At 41.8% G+C, this 22,380-nt stretch overlaps 1 protein-coding gene across 4 annotated transcripts in view; it reads right to left on the bottom strand.

The window, feature by feature from the left end:
* Positions 1–22,380, bottom strand: part of LOC138203184 (receptor-type tyrosine-protein phosphatase mu-like) — a 159,714-nt gene that overhangs the window by 55,275 nt on the left and 82,059 nt on the right. For all 4 annotated transcript variants that reach the window (XM_069157890.1, XM_069157889.1, XM_069157891.1 and 1 more), the window contains exons 9-15: positions 20,868–20,977; positions 16,651–16,852; positions 15,776–15,878; positions 5,678–5,951; positions 2,920–2,956; positions 2,094–2,168; positions 522–657 (exon numbers count right to left, since the gene is read on the bottom strand). In XM_069157890.1, coding sequence (XP_069013991.1) covers positions 522–657; positions 2,094–2,168; positions 2,920–2,956; positions 5,678–5,951; positions 15,776–15,878; positions 16,651–16,852; positions 20,868–20,977 — 937 coding nt within the window. The remainder of the gene's footprint in view (positions 1–521; positions 658–2,093; positions 2,169–2,919; positions 2,957–5,677; positions 5,952–15,775; positions 15,879–16,650; positions 16,853–20,867; positions 20,978–22,380) is intronic.

Here is a 22,380-nt window from a genome sequence, read left to right as displayed (position 1 = left end):
TTCAAACCTTGCTGTGGACAAAACGGGGGTTGATATTTGCTGAGCTTTAGCTCCTCTGATTGCTGGGATATGTACAGAAGACCTCTCTCCAGCATGGGGTCCAGGGCTAATGTAAACTTAGCCTTCAGCTATGCGGTCATCCTCTTTCCTTTTTGAGCCTTTCATCATATTTTCTTTCTTATCTCCCCCACCCACCTCTCTCTCCATACCACAAGCCTCAATAGCATTTTTTTTTTCTCTTCTCTCTATTCCATTCCAATGTCACTGAAGCGCTGCACATTTGTTTGAGGGTGCCGTAGAAATGGATTAATTTTTCATGGCACACTGTATCTCATGGCTGTAAACAGCCTTAATGGGGCGTATCAACATAATCAAATTAATTATTTACCACGACGCTGACAATGCTACCGTTTGAGGGAGAAACACACAAAATGATAAAAACAGAAACGACTTGTCTGTGAGCACTTCTGCAAGTTAAGTTCTGAAATAGTATTTCAACGAGTAAGAGGAAGACGACGTACCTTTTCTTCATGAGGAGGACCACTCCTAAGAAGATGATGACGAAGAGGAGGATGCCGGCGATGACCCCCGCGATCTTCACCGTGTGGTCTGTTTGTTTCTCCGGCTCCACTGCGTCGGGTTTGTGAGTGGCTGCACCTGAAAAACATCACGACGCGTAAGGATCAAACACGGCCTATGAATCAATGACCATTTACTGTTGTTTTGCATGAACTAAAACGCAGAATACACATCTATATATTCAGTATTTTCCTCTCATTGACTAATAAACACACTGATATTCCATGGATCATCAACATAAATACACATTTATTGGCCGAGAGTAAGACTTATTCTAAAAGTAAGTAGCTCCCTTTTGTCCACCTTTAGTTCTGTCCTCAGTGGACATCAGCACTCTGTGGATCAAGCTGCACTGAGAGAGATAAGTGCATACCATCTTTACCCTTGGTTAATCACATTTGGGGCAAATTGTAGCCAGGCTTGTCGAAAAAAAAAATGTAGGATGCAGGGCGAGAAAGATAATACCCAGAAAGATAAAAATGCCTGAAATAACCAAAAAAACATTAAATATCGTCCCGGAAAAAGGAGATAGCCGAACAATGAGAGGCACAAAGAGAGAGGGGGGGGGGATGCAGCTTGTTTTAACAGCATCTGGTCTTTAGGAAGTGATAAGAAGTACTCAGAGAGAAGGCAACGCTGCTGGAATCACAACTGTCCACCTGAACAACACCATTACTCCTTGTCAGCACAGGTAAATTTAGAATGATAAATTGTTATGTCAGACAAATCTTCCTTCTCTCTTCAGTATTGCCATTTTCTCTCCCTCCCTATCAAAAAGGTAAAATATCCATCCAGGGCTGCTGGTGACATATTGTTCTTGCACCTACGAGGCCGTTATCAAAAACCCTCAGCCGCCTTTATTTAAAAATATACGTTTTTAAAAGGCAGAGCGGCGGAGGATTTGAAGACCGGTGACATCATCGTGTCTGAAACTGATGGAGCTGATTTTGACCCAACGTATTGTTACAGGCTAATCTTACAGACATGCTGTCAGTGTCAAATCCCCCATTTAAGCTGTGAGCGCTGCGCGTTCGCCGCCACCAGTCACTATTTTTCCATTCAAGCCTGAGAGAGCTGGAGGATTCGTGCACAACAAGGAGAAACTGAGCAGAATTCGAACAGCTACACTTCAGCGTCCCTTTTTGTGTGTTTACAGTTGTCACACCTTCAACAACCAACACCAACTCGCATTTAATCTCCAAGAAATAATGAGAAATATTCATGAAAGGGGATTAACTCCTGTCAAAAAAAATCTCCGACATTGACACATCAAATGACAATCGCACCTCAAACAGGTCTTTCATGTCCGGTAATTCTGAGGAAGATGAAGGCAGAAGACAAAGTCTGCAATTCTTTGATTTAATCATAATGACTCTATGCAAATATGCAAGACAATAAACAAAAATCGCACACATGCAGCATTCCACTTGTTTGTTTAGTTTCCTGTTGGAGGAGTTGCGAGTATGGCCGACACATTGAACACGTTGAATCACGGAGAAAGCTGCGGGTCTGACCTGTTAGTTGGTTGTCGCCGGCCGCCGGGGCGATGCGGATGTACGGAGTCGTGAGCTGGGTCACGAGTATGGCGGCTGAGTATAGTCAGTGGATCCAAGACGGCATGCAGTGAACAAAACAAAACAAAAAAAGAGACAAAGAGAGAGGCCACACTGAAGCTGAAAACAGCCATACCAACATTTCCAAACATCATCATGCAACACTGAGGCAGAGAAACAGCATTAGAAAGGATTTTACAATCATTTCAAACAGGTTAATATCTTTGTTTCTAATGCGGTGCACTAAAATGTATACCATTAGGTGATAAACTGAATCTATAATCCCTTCCACTTCTAATATCTGACTTCAGCCACGTAAATGGAGACATTTAGAGCTCCACTGGAAATCTATAGCGGAGCTGCTAGCAAACTACACAGTGTAGGAGAGCGTCAGGGCATGTGAGAGGACCTCCCATGGCCCACGACGGAGTGTGACTGCGGCTCCCTCTGGCCTTATCAATTCTGCTCCCGGATCAATGGCGCTTTGGCTCCGTCGCCCCTTAATGTGTGCAGCCGGACGTTCAAGCAGCATAGCTAAGTACCTACAGACCTCGGCCGGCACACAGGCTGCTTTCCCAGTCACGGAAAAACACATGTTCGGGATCGATATATTGACCAAATTTATGTGAAAACTACATGAGAGTTTTGTCTTGTCAGACAAACCTCCTGTGCGAGACTAACATGTGATTTCATTTTTAGCGGCTCATTTAAAAAGTTAATTTTGTTAGTTCTCAGAAACCCAAACGCGACCGACGTCAGGAACCACATGTGGCAAACACCTTCGTACCTTTGGTTGCAACTCGAACGCAGTCGATTTTGGTCTCCTGCACAAACAGATAAAGAAAAAGGAAGGGGAAAAGAAAAGAAAAAAAAGAAGATCAGAGGTTATTATAAAACACACACAAACACGCAAAGATACACTTATGTCGACAGCAACACCTATTTGAGAACCCGTCGGTTACAACAGAGCAGCGTGGCCAGGTCCGTGCTGTCCCCTATCATCTGTTGAGCTCAACGACTGTGACACAAAACGCAGTTAAGCGAGAGGGCCCACAGCACAGATTAGCGGTGCTGAGCTGCTGATTTGTCAGCCAACAGCGATCTGTCGGCAGCTTGCGGCTCAAGGTGGTCAGCCACTGTGGAAAAAAGCAGAGCCCTGTGACAAGCGACACCAGCCCGGCATGCAGGGGCTTCAAAACGACACGTCAGGGAGACTTTCTGAATATGTAATGGGACTTTCAGCTCTGACAACAGCCTTCAACAACATACAAAAAAAAAAAAGAAGAAGAAAAAACACCGCTCTCACTGTTGGCAATGAAGTTTGTTGTCAACAACAGGAAAAAAAAAAAAGAAAAAAGAAAAGGACACAGGCAGGAACAGGGAGGCAATGAGTAATACAGCACAAAAGACATGAGTGCTGTGTCCCTGTGTTTGTCCCAGCCAAGCTGTCCAATGAGCAACGAACACACATGGGAGAGGAAAAACATTCAGAGGCCATGACAGGCTTATTGAAGAAAAGAGGAGGAGGAGGAAATAAAAAAAACATTCATGTGATCCTGGGTGCATGTGCATTTCCCATTACTGCAGCTTTTAAGCTGTCATATGGTCCTTTTATTCAAGGTAAGGTTACAAGAAGTCATATTTAGATTTTTTTTTTAATTTGAGCAGAAGGCTGAAAGAAATTCTAGGTATGGATGGCACACACCTCCTCTAAGTGCTAATTTTGTTTATAAAAAGCCCAAACAAATCATAGCACATCATTAGACATCAATTAAGGCTTGCAGGACCGTGTATTGACAGTGAAGGCTTCATAAAAGACAGTATTTGGCCATTCAAGATACAATGTTAAAATAATAATGTCAGAAATGTCTCCATTACCGAGACGGAGCTTTATGCTGTGTCAACACAGGCTCTTTTATATGGTTTGTTCAAAGACAAACACCATCAGCCAATTGATATTACTCACTGATTCGACCCCGGAAGGCTTCAGACTGCCAATGCTTCACTCTCAGGAGCAGAACTTGCTAATTGGATTCAGCCCTGCCTCACGTGTTATACGTATCGCCTCCCTTGAAGACGTGACGGCGGATCTCAAGGAGGGCTGTTTACGGCGATTCTCATTCAGGACCACAATCTGCGAGGTTCTTGAGCCATCGAGCTGTCTAGCCCGTGGCCCCCGCGGAGGGACGGCCCTGCCAAGTGCCACTCGATGACAGAAGCCTGCGACCTGCACGATCGGTAACCCCATTGTTGTTCCCTGCCTCCCATACTTAGCCGCCGCTGGGACGAGCGCCTCTCCTAAACGCCGTTGATCAAAGGCTTGTCTGGCGTTTGGCATAAAGCTCCATTAGAACAGGCAGAAGAACGGGGGCCGCGGTAATGGAGGGAGAGAACGTGTCACGGCGTCGAGCTCTGCATTCGAAAGCCTGACCCCGCTGTAGCCTATTAAGGCTGCAGACACTGCTGCTGCTGCTGCACCCCACAAGAGTGCTGCCACATCTGTCAGAGGCCGCGTGAAATTCAGCTATCTCATGCATGTGTCTGCCTTTGTGAGCAGCTACTGTGTTGTCAGGCAAGTCTGGTCTCTGCACTTCAGTTCCTTCAAGTCACCTCATCAGTGAATCTGTCAGTCATACTTTCACTCAAGCTAATATTTACATTTTGCTCATGATGTGGATACGTGTAGGATTTAATAAGTAACGTGTGCTTTGACAAAGCGGTACAGTATTGTTACAACGAGTCTTAACGATTATTTTCACAACTTATATCCAGTTTCAAATTAAATGTATCAGTTTGATTTTCACTGCCTGTCGTTGATTAAATTAAGATGCAAATTAGTCCTCTTCTCAGTTATGCTAATCTAGTTATCTAATTGCTGAGTGAACTGTAAATTGGCAAAAACACAATGTGGAGGGAGTTGGACTTTAAATTTTTTGATTTGTTTTCTTTGTGTTTCATTTTGTTTTGTCACCTTTGTTATTATTCTTCGGTTGTAAGAAGTGGTAGAAGAAGTATTCAGATCCACAGTGACATGCACAGAGCAGAAGCAATAACTTTTCTGTTCCAAGTTCCGTTGCTTGATCAACAACTGCACCTGCGTTACACGTATTTGCGTAAGAACTGGTGTGTGCGCATTTGCAATTTCTCCATGGACATTAGCACGTCGACCTTTGTGTCAAACTCGGGAAATCAGCAACAAAGTCTCTTGAAATGCATCGGAAAATCTACAACAATGAAGGAACGAGCCAGGTGAGGTGTTTTGAGCGGCAGAACGTCACTGTCGAAGACTGAAGAAAGCACAAGACGGGTGAATCCGTCCTTCAGGGTCAGACTGTCAACACCGAGTTCAACTGCAACGTTCAGAGGCGTTTGAGGTAAATGTACAGAACTTGGTGACCTTTTATATAGAAGAACTGATTTGATTTTTCAAAAAAACTTAAGTGCAAGCTTAAGTGTTCCAAAAAAAAAAAAAAGCTTCAGTGTAACTCAACATCTTGAATAAAATAAAAACCGAAAAGATTAGAATAGAACTAACAAACACCCACCCCGTTGGCTGTGCTGACAGCCTGGTAGTAGATGCTGTAGCTCTTCTGCGGCAGTAGCGGCGCGTTCCAGTAACCGTTGTAGGTCTTGTTGTCCCCCACAGTGAAGGGTTGGGGCGAGTGGATGCCGCCGGCAGGGAACTGAGCGGTGAAGTAGTACTGCGAGTTTAGGAGCGTGGCATTCTGGAAGTGAATGGGAACCGGGTAGCAGCGCAAGATTTCCGCTGTGCCTCGTGCTCTGCGTGGACGTTCCTCCTCCACCACCACCTGGTACGCACTGCAAACACAACACACAAACAGAATTACCAAACTCAGACGGGCCAAACGGGCACTTGTAGAAAGCTGTTGGCAATAAAGGCAGTTTCTGTTTTTGCCAGTTTGCTTTGCAAAGTGTAAAAATGGTTTCCTTATGAATGGCACGGACATCCGTGTTGCAATGCTCCAAATCTCGGAGTAAACCAAGTCTCTAGAAATGATTCTTTATTTAGACGAGAGAACAAGAAATGTATTGGATTTCTCATCCTACCACTTCAGCATTATTCATTCAAAGTTTTTAAGTTTAAGTAATTACATGATAACTTATGCCAGGACAAAATATTATATGGATTTTTGCAACATATTTCTCCAAATATTATAAAAGTAACCGTATGCAATCTCCTGATGTGTGTGCGCTCCTCATAGAATTGTTTAGTCTTCTGCATATTTCTCTTTTCACACACTCTCTTTGCATCTATAATATAAAAAATGAGATTAAATGTGTAGAAATAATAACTGGTAGACGTCAACATTTTCAAAACTACTTTTAATCTTTTGGTGTTTAAATGTTTGAATTTAAGCTGAAAGCTTAAAGCTAGCGTAGCTTCACCGGTGCTGAAAATGGGGCCAAGCAGTTATACTGTACATTGTCTGTAGAAAAAGTTAAAACTTTTACCACTAGCACCATTTGGCTACAAAAAGACTGACGAAAAAAAAAGAAAGAATCTGTGCAATTTAATAAGGTACAAATGCATTAAAACATTTAGAAGTCATACTATAATTAATGAAATATACAGTGTAGTGTGTATTTCAAAAACATGGAGACAAACACAGTCTTTTACTTGAATGAATAAATCAGACTTCCATCATCAATAAAAATGTTTCAAAATAAATTCAACTGGACAGACTGCAAAAGACAGCACCAGAGATATGAGCGGTGACACGCGATGGGGCCCGACGTTATTTGCTTTTTCATTATTCAGCAACTGAAAAGGTTAACGGCTCTCTCCATTTCCTCTCCGTCCGAGCCTTGTGTCTAGCGAGATCAAAACTGCAGCCCTCTGTGCCTCTGACAGAGATGACATTGTCTCTGAGCCGGCCACTTAGCTCGAGGGGGAGACTGACTGTCTTATAGACCTTCATGTTAGTATGCATCACGCATCCACCTGGTAAATCTATTGAGTCGCTGAGTGACAAAGAGTCTGTTTACAGCTGCCACGGAGAATAACCAGCCATGATTGGGAACTAGTGTTCCATTTCCAAAAGAGCCTTGGAAACAACAAGTTATTACCACGAAATATGGAGCAAAGGTAGACTGCTCAACAAATGGATGAATGAACTGGACTGGGACCGGACGTGCTCTGATTTTCCAGTTATGGAAAACGGATTTCTGGTTTAATAATTTCTTTTGATCATGTGTTAAGAATCAAATCAAAAAATTTGCACATTGTATGATTTAAAGGTACTCTGTGGAATTCTTGACCACAAGTGTCAAAAAAGAGCACTGTTTTCAAATGATAAGTGGCCCCCTTGTAAGCACAGTCATACAATCCATGCAATAAATATTCAAGTTATTCCACTAATTGTTGATGGCAGCAACAAAACTGAAAAGCAGTGGAAAAGGAAAAATGGATGCTGGAAAAAGTAGGAAACACATCCATTATGTTTGTCGGACCTCAAAGATACACAGTGTGTTTTGGTAAGAAACGCCAAGGGTGCATTTGCGCCCTGTTCTCTGGAAAATAACATCCAAACCATGCATTCGCGCCTACTATTAGTAAAATGTTACTTTTTCCTGACTCTACCTGCAATGCAATTGGACTTTATTGGAAAGTTGAGTTGTATGGGCGTGTCTGAAGTCACTGCCGTGGAAGGCTTTCATCATGTTTTGCAGGGGAAGACTTAGTGATGGGGCATAGTGTCAACTTGATATAAAGACGGCAGAGAATCTATACCTGTTCGAGAACCTCCAGCCGTGTTCTGGCCAATCAGATCGTGTTACAGTCTCAATGCATTCTGCATGCATTGATACCCAATATTGATTGATTTTCCCGTCATCCAGATGCACACTGTTAATTTAAATATGTAAATAGGGTACAGATGTAAATATAATTTTTGTTTGTTAACAGTACAACTTGCCAGTGCACATTTATAAAATATTATGTTTAGAGTAATCCAAAGAAACGTATTATTATAACTTGATATGAATACATTACAAAAAAGATATTATAGAAATGAAACATATACATTACTCTCGTATACACGTTTCTTTTTAAATAGTTTGATTTATTATATGTCTGTTGTGCAACCATTTTAATCATTGTGAAGCATTTCTATCTATCTAATCATTCGATTGTACTGTGCCATATAAAAATGACAATGGGTAGAGCCTGGCAGGATGTAGAGCTCGAGTGACCATGAACATTTTCCCTCAGACCACATTATTACAATAAGAAGCAGGACAAAATTTATAAATATCCTTGTTTAAAAAAAAAAAAAGGATCTGCACTGTAGTGGGTGTACTCTTAAACTGTGTAGTTGCAGTGCAAACAGCCCTGGAGATGATCAATTGTTCCTGGCGGTTGGTACTGGATGATTAAGTATCCCCTTGTGTGTACAGCATGTGCTCTTTAACCCTATAGTTTATCATAAGGTGCTTGCAGTGTCATTAGAAAACCCTCCCCCCTTTGCTCTTGGTGGGTGTGTCCCAATTCCTCAGAGCTCTCCTATTTAGCAGTGGGTTGTGAGGTGATGAAATATTTAATCCTGCTGAGAGTCTGCAGGAGAAATCAGCCTTTAATTACTGTCCCCCTATTGAGAGCAGAGGTCAAAGGGCAGGTGGAGACGGTACATGGGAGCCACTTAAGTAGCTGCAAAGCAGCAGAGAAATAAGTGATTAGGCTGCATGGAAGCCTTGGCTGAAACACTGTGGATCTGATGTGAAGTATAATGGGACGGTACAGTATTAAATATTATATCTGCTGTCAATCATACAACTGGTCAGGTGTGATGGATTTTAGGATATAGCCTATTAAGGGCTTCCTTTGTCTACATTTGTATCATAAAAAATAACAAAGCAGTTATTCCCAGAACACATTATGGCCACAATAACCGTGTTTGTTTTTGCTCTGACTCAGCTCAGCCATATTAGTATTTATATCCCAAATTAATCTGCACATAGTGAAACAAAAACAAAAGCTGGCTCACCCCGGGTAGCTCCTTATGATATGATGATGTGGCTGTGCTATGACTTAATGACAGACACAGTATGAATAGAACTGTTTTTTCTTTCCTCAGGCAAAATACCAAGTGCTTTAGGCTATGAGGCTCCAAGGGTAAGAACTCCTGTAATGCGGAAATCTAAACCACTGCTTTTTCTTCCACAGTATATTCACCGCACCAAGAAACTCAAATCTAGCTCACAATAAATTTGCAATTTAATGAGAATGCTTTGTTCATCTTTTGTAACTGATGGAGACAATAATACCTGCTCGACTGCTGTTACTTAAAACATTTTTCAGCAGCAAGTTGCTGTATGCCTGTCAAATATTTAAAGAAACATGCGCAGTGTTTGAAAACATATACTATTTTTCACTTTAACCGTTTCTAAAGTGCTAAATTGACTGATGAGTTCACTACTGGTGATACAAAACTGCACTATTTTTTTTTCCATTTTCCTGCCATTACTGCTGGTGTGTTAACATTCCTCTGAGCAACTGACACCTCATCACCTCATGCTCAGTTCACAATTTACATTATGAGTCATTTTGACAGGCCGGAGTCATTTAGTCATTTTCTTGATTGAGTATGACATGAATGAGCAATGCGAAAAACAACAAACAGCAGATGAACAACAACGGCTCTGATCACGAGAACAAAAATCCTCTGTCGCTAATGTTTCTTTTAATCTGACATCAATCCGGGGAATTGCAAGATACATGCGCTCATATTAATGATGGAAGATGTATTCAGATCTGTTCCTGAAGTAAATGCAGTTATACCACAAGGCATAAACCCTCCATTACAAGTAAAAGTTTTGCATTCAAAATGTTACTTGAGTAAAAGCATAGGAACAAAAACTACTTAATGTGATAAAGTACCACTAGTCATTATGGAAAATGGTCCATGTCAGTGTAATACTATTGCATTAATGGTCAATTAATTCATTATTATGTTGGTAATACTTCAGTTTTAGGGTTGGTCAAAGTATTGGCAATAAAATTGACTTGGTATCAAGAGTAGAAGTACTTAATAAGAAAGTATTTTTCAGTGTAATATCACAATATTATTGTTTCATTACAATTGATACCTTGTTATGTAAGCAGTACTTTAATGAGTTTAATGCGTATACGTTGGCTTGTATACAAACATATGTCATTATATTTTTACTAAATATGAACATGAAAAATATTCTTGGGGTAAATTGGAAATACTTCTATTCGTGAGTCTAAAAAACATAAAAAATTCATATATAAATAATGGAAATAATAAGTAATAATTCCCAGTGAAGTTTACTATTTCTGTGTACTGATGTCAGTGTGGAAAATAAACTAAAATATCCTGCCTCCATTATATATCTGACAACTGTCAAACGTCTTACACCATATTTCAGGGATCATTGCAAGAATTGTATTTTATTATTTAAAATGGGTCAAATCGAACTTAAATATAATATTTTGGGAAATTTACTTTTTACTTTCAGATTTTCAGTATGCTATGTTGCAAATGCCCAAAACATGTTGTTACAAGGCAAATGGTGAACAGACTCAGTTGAGTGTTAGCTACTAATAACATGGATACAACAGATTAAAAAGAGACTACAGTTAAAAAAAAAAAAAAAAAAAGACATTTCATTCCAAAACTGCTAAAATCTTCAAGAAGCCGAGACAGGGCGATGAAGAGAGACGCTGCGCCAGAACAATGGTGGAAGCTGTTAAAAGTGGTCGACCACAGGGGCCGGCAGCGCAGACCTGGACTCCTGCAGTAGCGCTGCAACCTGAGCTGACACCAATTAGGCCTCCTCCAGCCTCGCTGCCCGATAGATTTCAGCTCTGCTGCCATGTGACGCCAACCAATTATGGCGGATTGACTCGGAATCGACTGGATTGTGACCTGAAACTCAGATTTATTTTTCATGTGGGCTGATCGGGGGAGAACTCCGGGCTGTTTGAGCAGATGAGGGAAGGGGTTATGGGGGAGCATTTCAATCACTGTCTCTGTCTCTCTCTCTCTCTCTAATGCTAATCGGTCGGCTCTATATGCCTATATGTCTGATTTAAGAGCGGTTGTAAGTAACACACTTCTCCTGACCCAGCATCCTCCTCCGTGCCTCTGTCTTCCTCCTCCTCCTTACATTTCCCTGGTGTCCACGAAGCTATAAAGCAAACAAATTAGAAGGTGCCATAGATTACATTTGCCATTAAATCGTAAAAAAAGCACCGAGTTGTGTCACGTTTAGGCACAGCTATTACCGTTTGCTGTGCTGTGATCAAAGAAAGTTGGTACTTATTTTAGGACTGTAGAAAATCACAACTGATTTCAGGCAATGGATAAATACAGATAATCTGATGCTACAGGGTAGAAACACAATACTGGAACTCCCTTTCTTCAATATATGCTCCTAAAACTGGTGTATTTTATCATTTTTTTTCTGTTTGTGTACATGTGTGTGAGCTTGCTCAAGGCAAAGGTTACGGCAGAAAAAGAGAAGGGGCTGATTTAGTGTTGTGAATGATAAGGAAAGCATCTCAAATCATTTATTCCTGCAGAAGCATGTAAACATCTATTTTGATGTTATGGAGTGAGGAGGCGTATTCTGGCCTTGACGAGGGGCCATTGCAAACATTAGTTTAACACGACATGACTGATAGACAGTTCACTAATCCTCTTAAAGAAACAGTGTCCCCTCTGGTAAAAATTGTTCCCGACAACGCGTGTCGTCCCCAGAGATTAGAAGCAAAATCCAAGTTGGAAATGTTATACCGATTAGCAATTACACAAATGAAAAATTGACTGCCTCCCTCAGCAGTGGCAACGTCTGCCCAGATCTATCTGAAATATGATTTGACTTCAGCATGACTGCAGGCAGCTGGAAGGAAATGGACATTTGTCGTCTGTTATGTCTCGATTTGCCTTATTTTTTCTGAGCCGGAGCTATCGTGTGATCTTCCAGTGATCTCCCCCTTCCTGTATTACAGCAAAACATCTGCCGTAGGAAATTCAAACGTCTGGAGGTCTATTACCTCCTAAACCCAATCAGCATGCAAGATTAGGTTATCAAATCAAGCTTCGTGCTGCTCTGCTCTGTAGTTCTGTGGATCAGTGCTATCCCTTGTCAAATCCCTGTTTCATAGGGGGCTTTAAAAACTGATTTCATATAGTGTTCAATTTCAAAATGAGTTACCCATCACTCTAAGAAAAGTGATGGGTGCCCTTGCAACACGAGCGGCAGAACAAAATGAAGTCTAACTTTGGGGGTGAAATCTAAGTTTTTGGTTAACAAAATGCAAACAATATTCAACTGACCGTTTTAAAATTTGGGACTTCAAGGACTCTTTCCAGTCCTGCAGATCCTTGAAGATTCCGAAAAACACGTATGTATACTGTATGCGCCTTAACTTTGAATGTCACTTAGTCGTGCATCTGAACCCTCGAACCCCAAAAAAGATTAGAGATGTTATTATTTATTTCTTTTAAGCCGAGGAAATTCAGATGACTACATTTACATTTATCGTTATTGGCCAGACAGCAGATCCCAACAGACCGTCTCACTCAACTCCCTCTGAACGGAGTCTACTTTATAGTCACCTTAAATGTTCAAAGGCACCATGTGTCACTTGAGGTGGGTTGGGGAGGAGGGAGGGAGGGGGTCCGAAAACACCTTCAAAAAGACTGCCAGTATCTCGTCTTGGACCTGCATCATAATCTCTCCTGTTTGCTGCCCTGCATCACCCTTCCCTCTCTTTTGCAATTCATATTTTTCTAGACATCGGGCGTGCACCTGAAGGCAGCAGCATGCCAGCCTTTACGTCCTGCGAGAGAGAAAGTGGGAAAAGGAATGTGCACCTGAAAACCTCTGGAGTTTAGATGTGGAGAGGCGCTGCTGTGATCAAAGGATGCCTCAATTAGTTTGGAGGTGTAGTTTTGCCATCTGCTGAACTCTGCTGAAGATTTGTTTTAATGGATTGTCTTGAGACTCATCAAACATACATGATGCTTAAAACTAAGTGTCTGTTTCAAAACACAGGATTTTCTCTGTGTTTAATAATTAACAAGAGCTGAGCGTGTCCTCATCTAGAATATAGATAACAATCACCACTTTTAAGATGTTTTAAAGCACGACTGCACAGAATGAAGGTCTCAAACTAAAATCTCCGGAGACAAATCTACTTCATCTTTTTCTGAGGTGTCCGACGGTAAACAAAAGAGGAGCCCCAGCATGCTAATGAATGGAAGCTCCAATTCACAAACCACTGTTAATTATAATTAGGTCTTGGTAATTACTCCACTGAAAGAATGGCAGCCTGCGTAAGGCCTTGTGAATTGTACCTGAGAGAAAATTAAAAACCTATCACTCTGTCTTTCTTGCTCAGGCCTCTGGGTTCGGCGCGGGGGCATTTATCTGGGCAGCTGCACGTACGGTAAACATGAGCTGACAAGCCTGACTAAAGATCTCCAGGCTTTAATCTTTAAAAGGACTCAGATGAGTTGATAGTGTAAAATTTAGTTTTACAGCAAGCCCAAGTGTTTATCACTCCTCACACGAAGAGGTTAACCCACTCCTGGCGGCTGAAAGCCCGAGAATGTCATTAACACAACTCTCAAAATAGACCCTTCTTTTAAAAAATATTGGTCAGTTCGCAATGCGCTTTACCACCTTCCCTCTGTGCGCTCAGACAGGGTAGAAAGACGCGCGCGTCTTCTGTCGTACGTTCGATTCTTCTTTAAGCCTCGAACCTCGTGCCTTCCTCCGGTGCCGCCGGACGCCATCCAAACCATCCGACGGGAGCGGCAGGAGCTGGATCTCGTTCTGGCTTCCCTCTGCCGGTTTAGTTTGAGCTGGGGACTGCTAGTTCAAACGTTTTATCACTCCGCGCCACCCGAGCAAAGCGATTACTAACTATTTAAAGCCGAAGTCTCCAACCCGTACCGGTAGCTCGCCACCCGTTTTTTTGTAGCTCGCGAAAGGTTCTAACAATATGCGGTGTTTTTCATACACAAGACTTTCGCACAGGTATATGGACGGCCGCCCAAGTATATTTGGTGATCCGTTTCAGCATTTTTTTTTTTTTTATATCTACTTATTTTTCAACCTGTCCGAAGGAACGATTCCATCAAGGCGATTGATGAACGAGCGGGGTAACCCGCTCCGAATGAGGCACACGGAGATCAGAGGACAGAAACACAGCAGAGACTCTCACGCGGTGCCGAAAAGAAACCGGCGCTAAAAAAAAAAAAAAAAAAAATGGAGGTGAATAACAAATACAATATTTTCGGCCGAACAGCAACGGCGGCGTCAGCGCTATAACGCGAGTGTCGCTGAGCGCGTGGGAGATAAACGTTACAACGCAGGTTGGCTGAATGCGCGACTTTTCAAGTTAAAAGGTAAAGAAAAGACTGAATGCATAACACAAGCACGTGAACGACAAATGAAGGGAATGTGAAGGGATGTTAAGTGATAAAGTGATACGTTGACAGACAGAAAATAAGGACGAGTAAAGTAAGTAATAAACACAGATGTGAATAGTGTGAGCTTCAATTAAAAGAAAGAAATACAGAAAAAGAAAGAAAAAAACATTCACATGCTGTTGAATTTAAGCTGTTGTGATACAAAACGTGTCTGTTGCGTATTCATTTATTCATTATTGTTTACATAAAAGGAGCTTATTCAGCTGGTTTGGGTGGATCTCTGCTATGTGAATAAATGTTAATAAACACGAGTGGATCTCGGACGCTCAGTTTGTCAAAAGCAGCTCTCAGAAGATAAACGGTCGGAGACCCCCCCGATATAAAGAAATAGCTCAACGGACAGCAAGAAAGACAGAAACAATGTGTTGAATATGAAACTGCATCCACCCGCCAGCGCTGCTAAAACTCACTAATTAACACGAGGGATATCTGTTACTTTTAAACACAGCCAGGCTAACTGGTTCTCCCTCCTTCCAGAGCTGAGGTAAGCCAACACAAGCAAGCAAATACAACTGAACAACAACGAGAAGAAGATGATGAAGCGAGGTGAACTCCTGCCAGAAGCCCGCAGTGGCCCTCGTAAACTAGAACCATTTACTTTTGCCCGACAGCTTGGCATTTAAACAGAACAGCTGTACTGCTTCCCTAATAATGACTAATAAAGGCGGCATCAAGCCGGCAAAATTCCTACATCCCTCCCCCCCACCCCGCCCCCCACCCCACCCAGAAGCCCGTGGTGGCTCAGGGTGGGCAGCCTGCTACATAAAAGACATGTAAAGGGAAGAGATCCCGAAGCCAGCCTCGGCTGCACCGGCCTTTGTTCTCATCTTCAAAGGCTCGGCTTCTTTTTCACGGGATCTAAATCCACAAACAAATAAAGCTCAGATAGTGCAGTAAGGTGCTGAATTCCCTGGCAACTTTCTTTCATGGTGGGATATTGATAAACACAACACGCTCTTTGATAATTATTTCTCGGTGATGGTGGTTTCTGGTGTTTGAATATGCTCTTTTGTTGTTTTCACACTGTGCTGTGTGTCGCTGTGTGTGTGTGTGTGTGTGTGTGTGTGTGTGTGTGTGTGTGTGTGTGTGTGTGTGTGTGTGTGTGTGTGTGTGTGTGTGTGTGTGTGTGTGTGTCCGTCCTCCTTGTGAAAAGCCTACCTGACGGGTGCACCTCGGCTCTGGGCGGGTTTTAGCAGTACGGTGACCGTGCTGTCCGTCTGGTTCAGGGAGGTCTCTTGGTCATATGCTGGCATGGAGGGAGCTGAGGAGCAACACCAAGCAGAGAGTTTTTATTTTTTATTTTTTTAACAACACACAGTTAACACAGTTGAGTTCTGGTCAAGGGCAAGAGCTTAACTTTTTTTTCTTGTACAATGAGACGTTCAGCTTTAGCCTGGTGCGAACCAGACACAATTTCACTCTGCGAATATGGGTCTGGGCACGCTCCGTCGGGAATTGCTTGCGGGTTCATTTAAACCAATCAGCGTCCGCCAAAACCGGATGACGCTCTGCCACTAATCACGATGACTAATCATCATCAGCAGATTGACCAGGTGCTGAGTGTATATTCTGCGCTGAGCATTCAGGTTGTTTTCTTTCCCGGTCACCGAGAACATTGTTAACGCTGCGCTCGTCACAGCCAACAGACCATCCAATCACAGTAAAGAAGGGGCGGGACAAACACGGTTAAACACCGACACCGGTCCGCCCTTCAGAGTGGCTGAACGAACGATAATAAGAGCCGAGTTCCCAGACTGTGTTTACAGCAAAGAAATCTGAAGCTATATGACAAAAAATACAATTCCCATGCTATCATAATAGACACATCAAAAAGCATAAATTTACCAAAACGTGTAGCCGTTTCAGTGGTACGGCTCATATATAGCAGATGAAAGCAAAAACAGTTCTATCTATTGCAGTGTTCCATTTTGCTTCCGCACATTTGGACAGAAAGACCTCAAGCAGCGGTAAGCGGTGCATCTCTTCACACCCATCCCGCACACTAACCAGCCTTGCAGTTTGACACCGCTGACCTGAAATCTTGGTGGTGAACTGGGTGATGACAGGGGGGCCGTAACCCTTGGCTGTGCTAGCGCGCAGGGTGAAGGAGTAGGTGGATCCCGGGTAGAGCCCTGTGAACATGTGGGTGGTCTCGTTGCCCAGCTTCACTACTTTCCCACTCTGGTTGGAGAGGTCCAGCTCAGGGTCAAAGGAGCTCACGGCCTTGTAGGAGATCTGGGAAGAAAGAAGATGAATATTCTCACAGTGGCCTCTGGTACGCCGCGTCCAGCAGGAGGAGGATTTGTATTCGCACAATAAAAAAAAATATTTTGTGTTTTAGGCATTCAAGCGGCTCGGCGAGATAAAGTGTTTACTGTAGTTACAGTGCTGAGGTTTTGTATTCCACTTAGGGTATGTGTTATCTCATTCTTCCAGTTTCCTCCCCCCCCCCCCCACCCCCGCACTACTCTGCTGGGCTAAAATGCCATGAGGCAGTTTTGAAAGCCTTGCTGCTGTGAGTTAACACCTGCGTGCCCCTGGGTTACCATCCTATTTAGATATGCAGTACCGGTACAAACGTATACAATCATTTCAAGTCTGGCATTTTGAGCTCGAACCAGAATTAGTAGAAATAGTTGCAAAAAACAAATAGATAAACGTGCAGGAGTAGAGATAAGATACAACTTGATGTTAATTGAGTTCCACTGATGTAACACATACAAAAAAAAATGGTTTGTACGCGTAAAACAAAACAACTGATTGCTCTGTGGAATTTGGCTTTAGTCCTAACGCCACTGTTTCGAGCAATCTTTCGAGCTTCTGACTTCATGTCAGAAAGGTTTTAACAGTTATTACCAAATGTAGTGAGGTACAAAAGGACTACGAGTGGAGCTGTCTCATTACAGGGGTTGGATTCGACTGTAAAAAGCAGAGGTACACGACTTTAAGCCTAAGCTGATCCAAGCTTGTGGTTTTCAAGGAGAGAGAGGAAATACACTTAATATATTCCTTCTCCATTAATAAACACGGGGAGCTCTGGAGGGAAGCATTAAGGTGAGTGTTTTTGCTAATATCCATTTTGAATAACTGTAAAGCCCCACTTTAAGAAAATACCTCTGCTTGTAAAGGAAAAAAAACTCCATTATAATTCCAATTAAGGAACACAAAGGGAGTTTGGAGAGCTGCATAATTTGTGTCCATCAAGTTCTGAAATGCTTGGAGGCCTTCTCATTTAGTCTTTGTCTGTAAAATGAGTCTGTGATGCCAAATCCTATATCATAACATTTCAGGGACAGGAATTTGAAATGACTTGTCAACACTGGGCACATGGACAGGTTTTTACCACTATAATGGAACTGATGGGAAAAATATTCGAGCAAATTAATTCGGGCTGATTTGACCTGATATATTAAGCTTTTTAATTCACAATGGTTAACATTTTTTTTTATCTGAAGGAAGCAAATGTCAAATTTTGATGCATTCATAAAATATAAATGACTGTATTATCTCCAGCACCTTTATTTGTGAAATTTGCAGAGCAAAATAAGTGAAAAATAATGCATACTCTTTTCTGTCATATGACAAAATGGAAAAGAAAACCCAGCTAAACTCATCTCAACATATTTATTTGCATAAGAGTTAAAGGGAACTTAAATGGCTGCAGACTTTCCAAGAATAGTGGCTTTTACCGAATAATACTTTTGTTTTTTCTCAAAAAATACACTCGATTTTTATAATATTGGCTATTTCCTTAAAAAGAGGTGGGAAAACCTGCTTTTATTTACCACTGAATTGTTATGATGAACAAACTGCTACACCACAGTCAATATGTATTGGTATGTATGGCTGTAGAACTGGGAATGAATCAAAAATCGTCTGTATATCTTTCAGTACATGCTGGCTCATATCTGTCGGAAAAGTTGCCAATAAAATAGCGCTCGCAGAGCGTGGTCAAAAAGGAATGGAGCTGAAATCTCTTTGATATCAGGCCTTGTCAGATATATTTCACTTTGAGTTCTTTGATAATGTCAAATCAAAGCAAGGTCCTGACATACAAGAAGCAACTTCTGGGGAATACTGGCAGAATACATTGAGGTTTACTTTCTTACAGTAGATCGTAGTGGTGTGAGGTGGAGACACCTGCAGCAAGCTGCCGGCGTGCTACGCTTCTCTTCATCTGTCGCCCCGTTTCAAACAAGGTGACGTGAATTAATCCTCTAGAAAATGTAATTCTATGTGAAGTTGGTAAATCTATGTTGATGCTTACTGTATATTATTACCTGGAAAGAGCAGGATGTCAATGACATATTGCTTACCTGAACCAGGCACATGTGGTTAAAGCTTTCAAGACAGAGAGAAGTATTTGCTGCAGTTTATGAATATGATAACCTGAAGCGGTTATTTTATAAAACGCCTCAACATAACAGAGTGAACCTGACAAATGCAAACCACGCCATTTGCTCCGAATGCTTTTACCTACCCAATGAAATTTTAAACAGATAAACAACTAAAACATGTTCCTCTAAAAGTGATTAAGTGTGCGGCAAAACCTACCGTTTTTATGGCCTTTGTTTTCATGCACGTCTTAGTGGCATACAGCCATGCAGAAGACATAACACTGCACCACAAACGCTTGAATAAACAGAGTGCTGTTATGATTCTGACTTTTCTCTGCTTTGATTAAAATGCCTCGGCCGTTGGGAGATTATTTATTTCATACTTCAGTCACCTGACGACATGGCGGTGAATAGAACACCCTATGCAGAAACCCTGTTTACATTGCTTTTTCTATTCAATCTCTTCCTCTCATGTGAGAAATAGCCCTGTCTATGAGTGCTAACCTAGTCAAAATACCAAGTGTAGAGCAAACGGTGACAAGAGGGAAAATCAACAGAGGAGAATCAATCTGTGGGAAAGGCAGGAGGATTACCTCCACCTTAAGCTGGTCAAGATCAATGTGTACATAAAGTATATTGTGAGTGTGTGTGTGTGTGTGTGTGTGTGTGTGTGTGTGTGTGTGTGTGTGTGTGTGCGTGTGCGTGTGTGTGGAGACTGTATTAATCGGGAGTCAGCGCAGCTCCTGGACGAGGCTGTGTGGAGCCTTATGTCAACAGCTGCTCAGTGCTGGATCGTGATGTGTTTCAGGTGTGTTTCAGAGATTGTATTTTCTTTAGAGGTCATCAACTGTATGCGTTATAAAATGCCATAGCTTTCCCGTTTTATTCTGTCAGACATTTTGTCATAATTTTGTAAAAATTGACCTTTGACTACCAAAATCGAATCAGTTCATTCTAGAGACCAAATTAGAAGAAATTCCCTCAAGCCATTCCTGAGATAACACGTTCATGAGAATGGGATGGATGGATGGAGGGATGGAGGGAGGGATGGAGGGAGGGAGGGAAAGAGGAAAGGAAGGAGGGAGGCGACAGACACGAGGTCACAGTGACCTTTGACTACCAAGGTCTAAACACTTCATCCTTGAGTCGAAGTGAACGCTGGTGCCAAATTTACAGAAATTCCATCCTGAGATATCGTTCACAAGCATGGAACGGCATACAGACGGATGGAGTACGGAAATCACGCCGAAGCCTGTTATACACCCGTCAGTCCGCTGGATAATAACGTGTCAGAGTCATGTTCTGCTTTGCCAAGGTGTGAAAAGTAAGGTGCCTGAGGATAAGCACCAAATCAGGTGGTTAGATTGCAAAAAAAGATCATGGTGGAGGATAAATGTGACGTGGTCGCGATTCGGTTAGGGCTCAAAAACTACTTGGTAAGGTTCCAGAAAAAAAAACATGGTTTGGCTTGAAATAGGTAATTTTACGTAAATTACATACAAAAGAAAGTTACTCAATGTACATTACATAATTTCGTTACGCAAGTAATTTACTTGTAAAACAAATCTGCATTGACTTTTGCTTGAACACCAATCGTCCCGAGGAAACGCTGGTTCCATCCAATCACCCCCCCCCCCAACCTCCGTTTTAATGTGACCTCGATCACATCAACTCCCGCTTCATCCTTTGGTCTGACATTAGTGTATTTTTCACACCTGGGCGAGGCGAACTGTGACACTGACACGATATCCAGTGGACAATGTCTCCGACCAAGGCTACAGCTACCGGGGAGGCATTAAAGAAATGCACACAATTAACAATGAGGTAGAGGAGAATGAACAGCGTAATCCAGAAACTAACTCTGGTCACGACTATAACGGGTGAACATTTAGCTAATGGTGGTACTTTCGTACCTCGTACTGAGTGATGATCCCGTAGGTCTGCGCTGGTTCTCTCCACTTCAAGATGATCTTCTCCTCATAGGCACTGCCCTGAATGGACTCCAGAGGAATGGCCCCCGGCACTGTAGGAAACGACCACAGACATGTTGCTCAAAACTGGTGGCAGAGCGACAGTTTTCAAGTTACAGATACAGTTCGTTTTTAAAAATTCAACACGCTAGGATTTTATTCCATATTTATGTTGCTGTTTTTTTTTTTCCATATAGTGACTGTAGATATTAAAATGTTGTTAATAAAAGTTCATGAAAGCAGCTTTAACCTTTTCTATCAGGATTTTTTTTTTCCAATCCTAGCACCTTTCTCTAATGTGCATGAAACAATCAATAAAAAGCTTGTCGAGGACCCACACTAAACAAATGGCTATAAGCCAAAGCCAAACACATCTTAACAGGAGTGTGTGAGAGTGTTTAAAGTCATTGTTACACAAGACAAACACTCCGAGACGTTTTACAGCAAAACTGAACACTTGTCATACAGAAAAAAATGTGTTGCAGGCAAAGATGAACTTGTAACCCCAGGGGAATTGTGGGAATCTTAATCTTTCTGAAATGTTTACTTGTACTGAGATACTGCAAAATAAATCTGCTCCTTTAACCTCTTGTGTGAATTGCTTTCATTCTGTAAGTGACACAGAGTGATGGGGAGATATTGCGTTCTTCGAGATAAATCAAAAAAAATAAATAAAAATACTACAGCTACACCCCGTCTGTACACTTTTTTCCCATGGGATCCTACATACACGCAGAACTACATAGCAGTCAAGTAGTGAGAAGCAGTTGCCACTTTTAAGTTTCCAGCCAGAGATATCTGAGCCAGACATGACTCTCTTTTCGTCAGCTGAGCCTGTTTGTTATCTGGCGGCCGGGGTTCCTTGAGACTTCTATAGAGTTCATTTCCTGTGTCTGCTGAGGCAACACAGGAGATCTTTCATCTTTGAGGGAGGTGAAACAACTACACCATACAGAGGCTTACTGTCTGACTCCTGAGCTCTACTGAAAAATATTTGGACTTTGTTTATGACTGTTCTCTCAGGTGAGAATTATCCGCCCATTCTAAATATCAAAACATCATAACTTTATTAATAAATATGAGATTTTCAGATGTCTGAGACATGTTTGTTCTCATCTAAAATGTTCCGTTAAGTAAAATGGTAAAAAGAATAAGGCACCTTTGGATATTGACTGCAATTTTTACTGTGAGATAATAAAAGATAATTCTTTTTGGAGTTTTTCCATTAAAAGCGTATCTAAATTTGATGGCTTAGAATAAGCAACACTACCATATTACAGATTACCAATTTAATTCATTTAAACAAACAGAAAAATTTATCTTAATCTCCTAGTTAGCAGTTTACAAACACTGTTTATATCATAGTATAACACAATAAAGTAGAGTTCTAAGTAAATATAAGATAATTTGCCAAGTATTTATTCATGTATTTGTCAACAACTAAACCACGTCCAAT

This window comes from Embiotoca jacksoni, unplaced genomic scaffold (genome assembly GCF_022577435.1).
Source record: "Embiotoca jacksoni isolate LCO1_2020_lvr unplaced genomic scaffold, fEmbJac1.0.p SCAF_22, whole genome shotgun sequence".
Lineage (NCBI taxonomy): Eukaryota > Metazoa > Chordata > Actinopteri > Embiotocidae > Embiotoca > Embiotoca jacksoni.
This window is presented reverse-complemented; position numbering and strand designations above follow the sequence as displayed.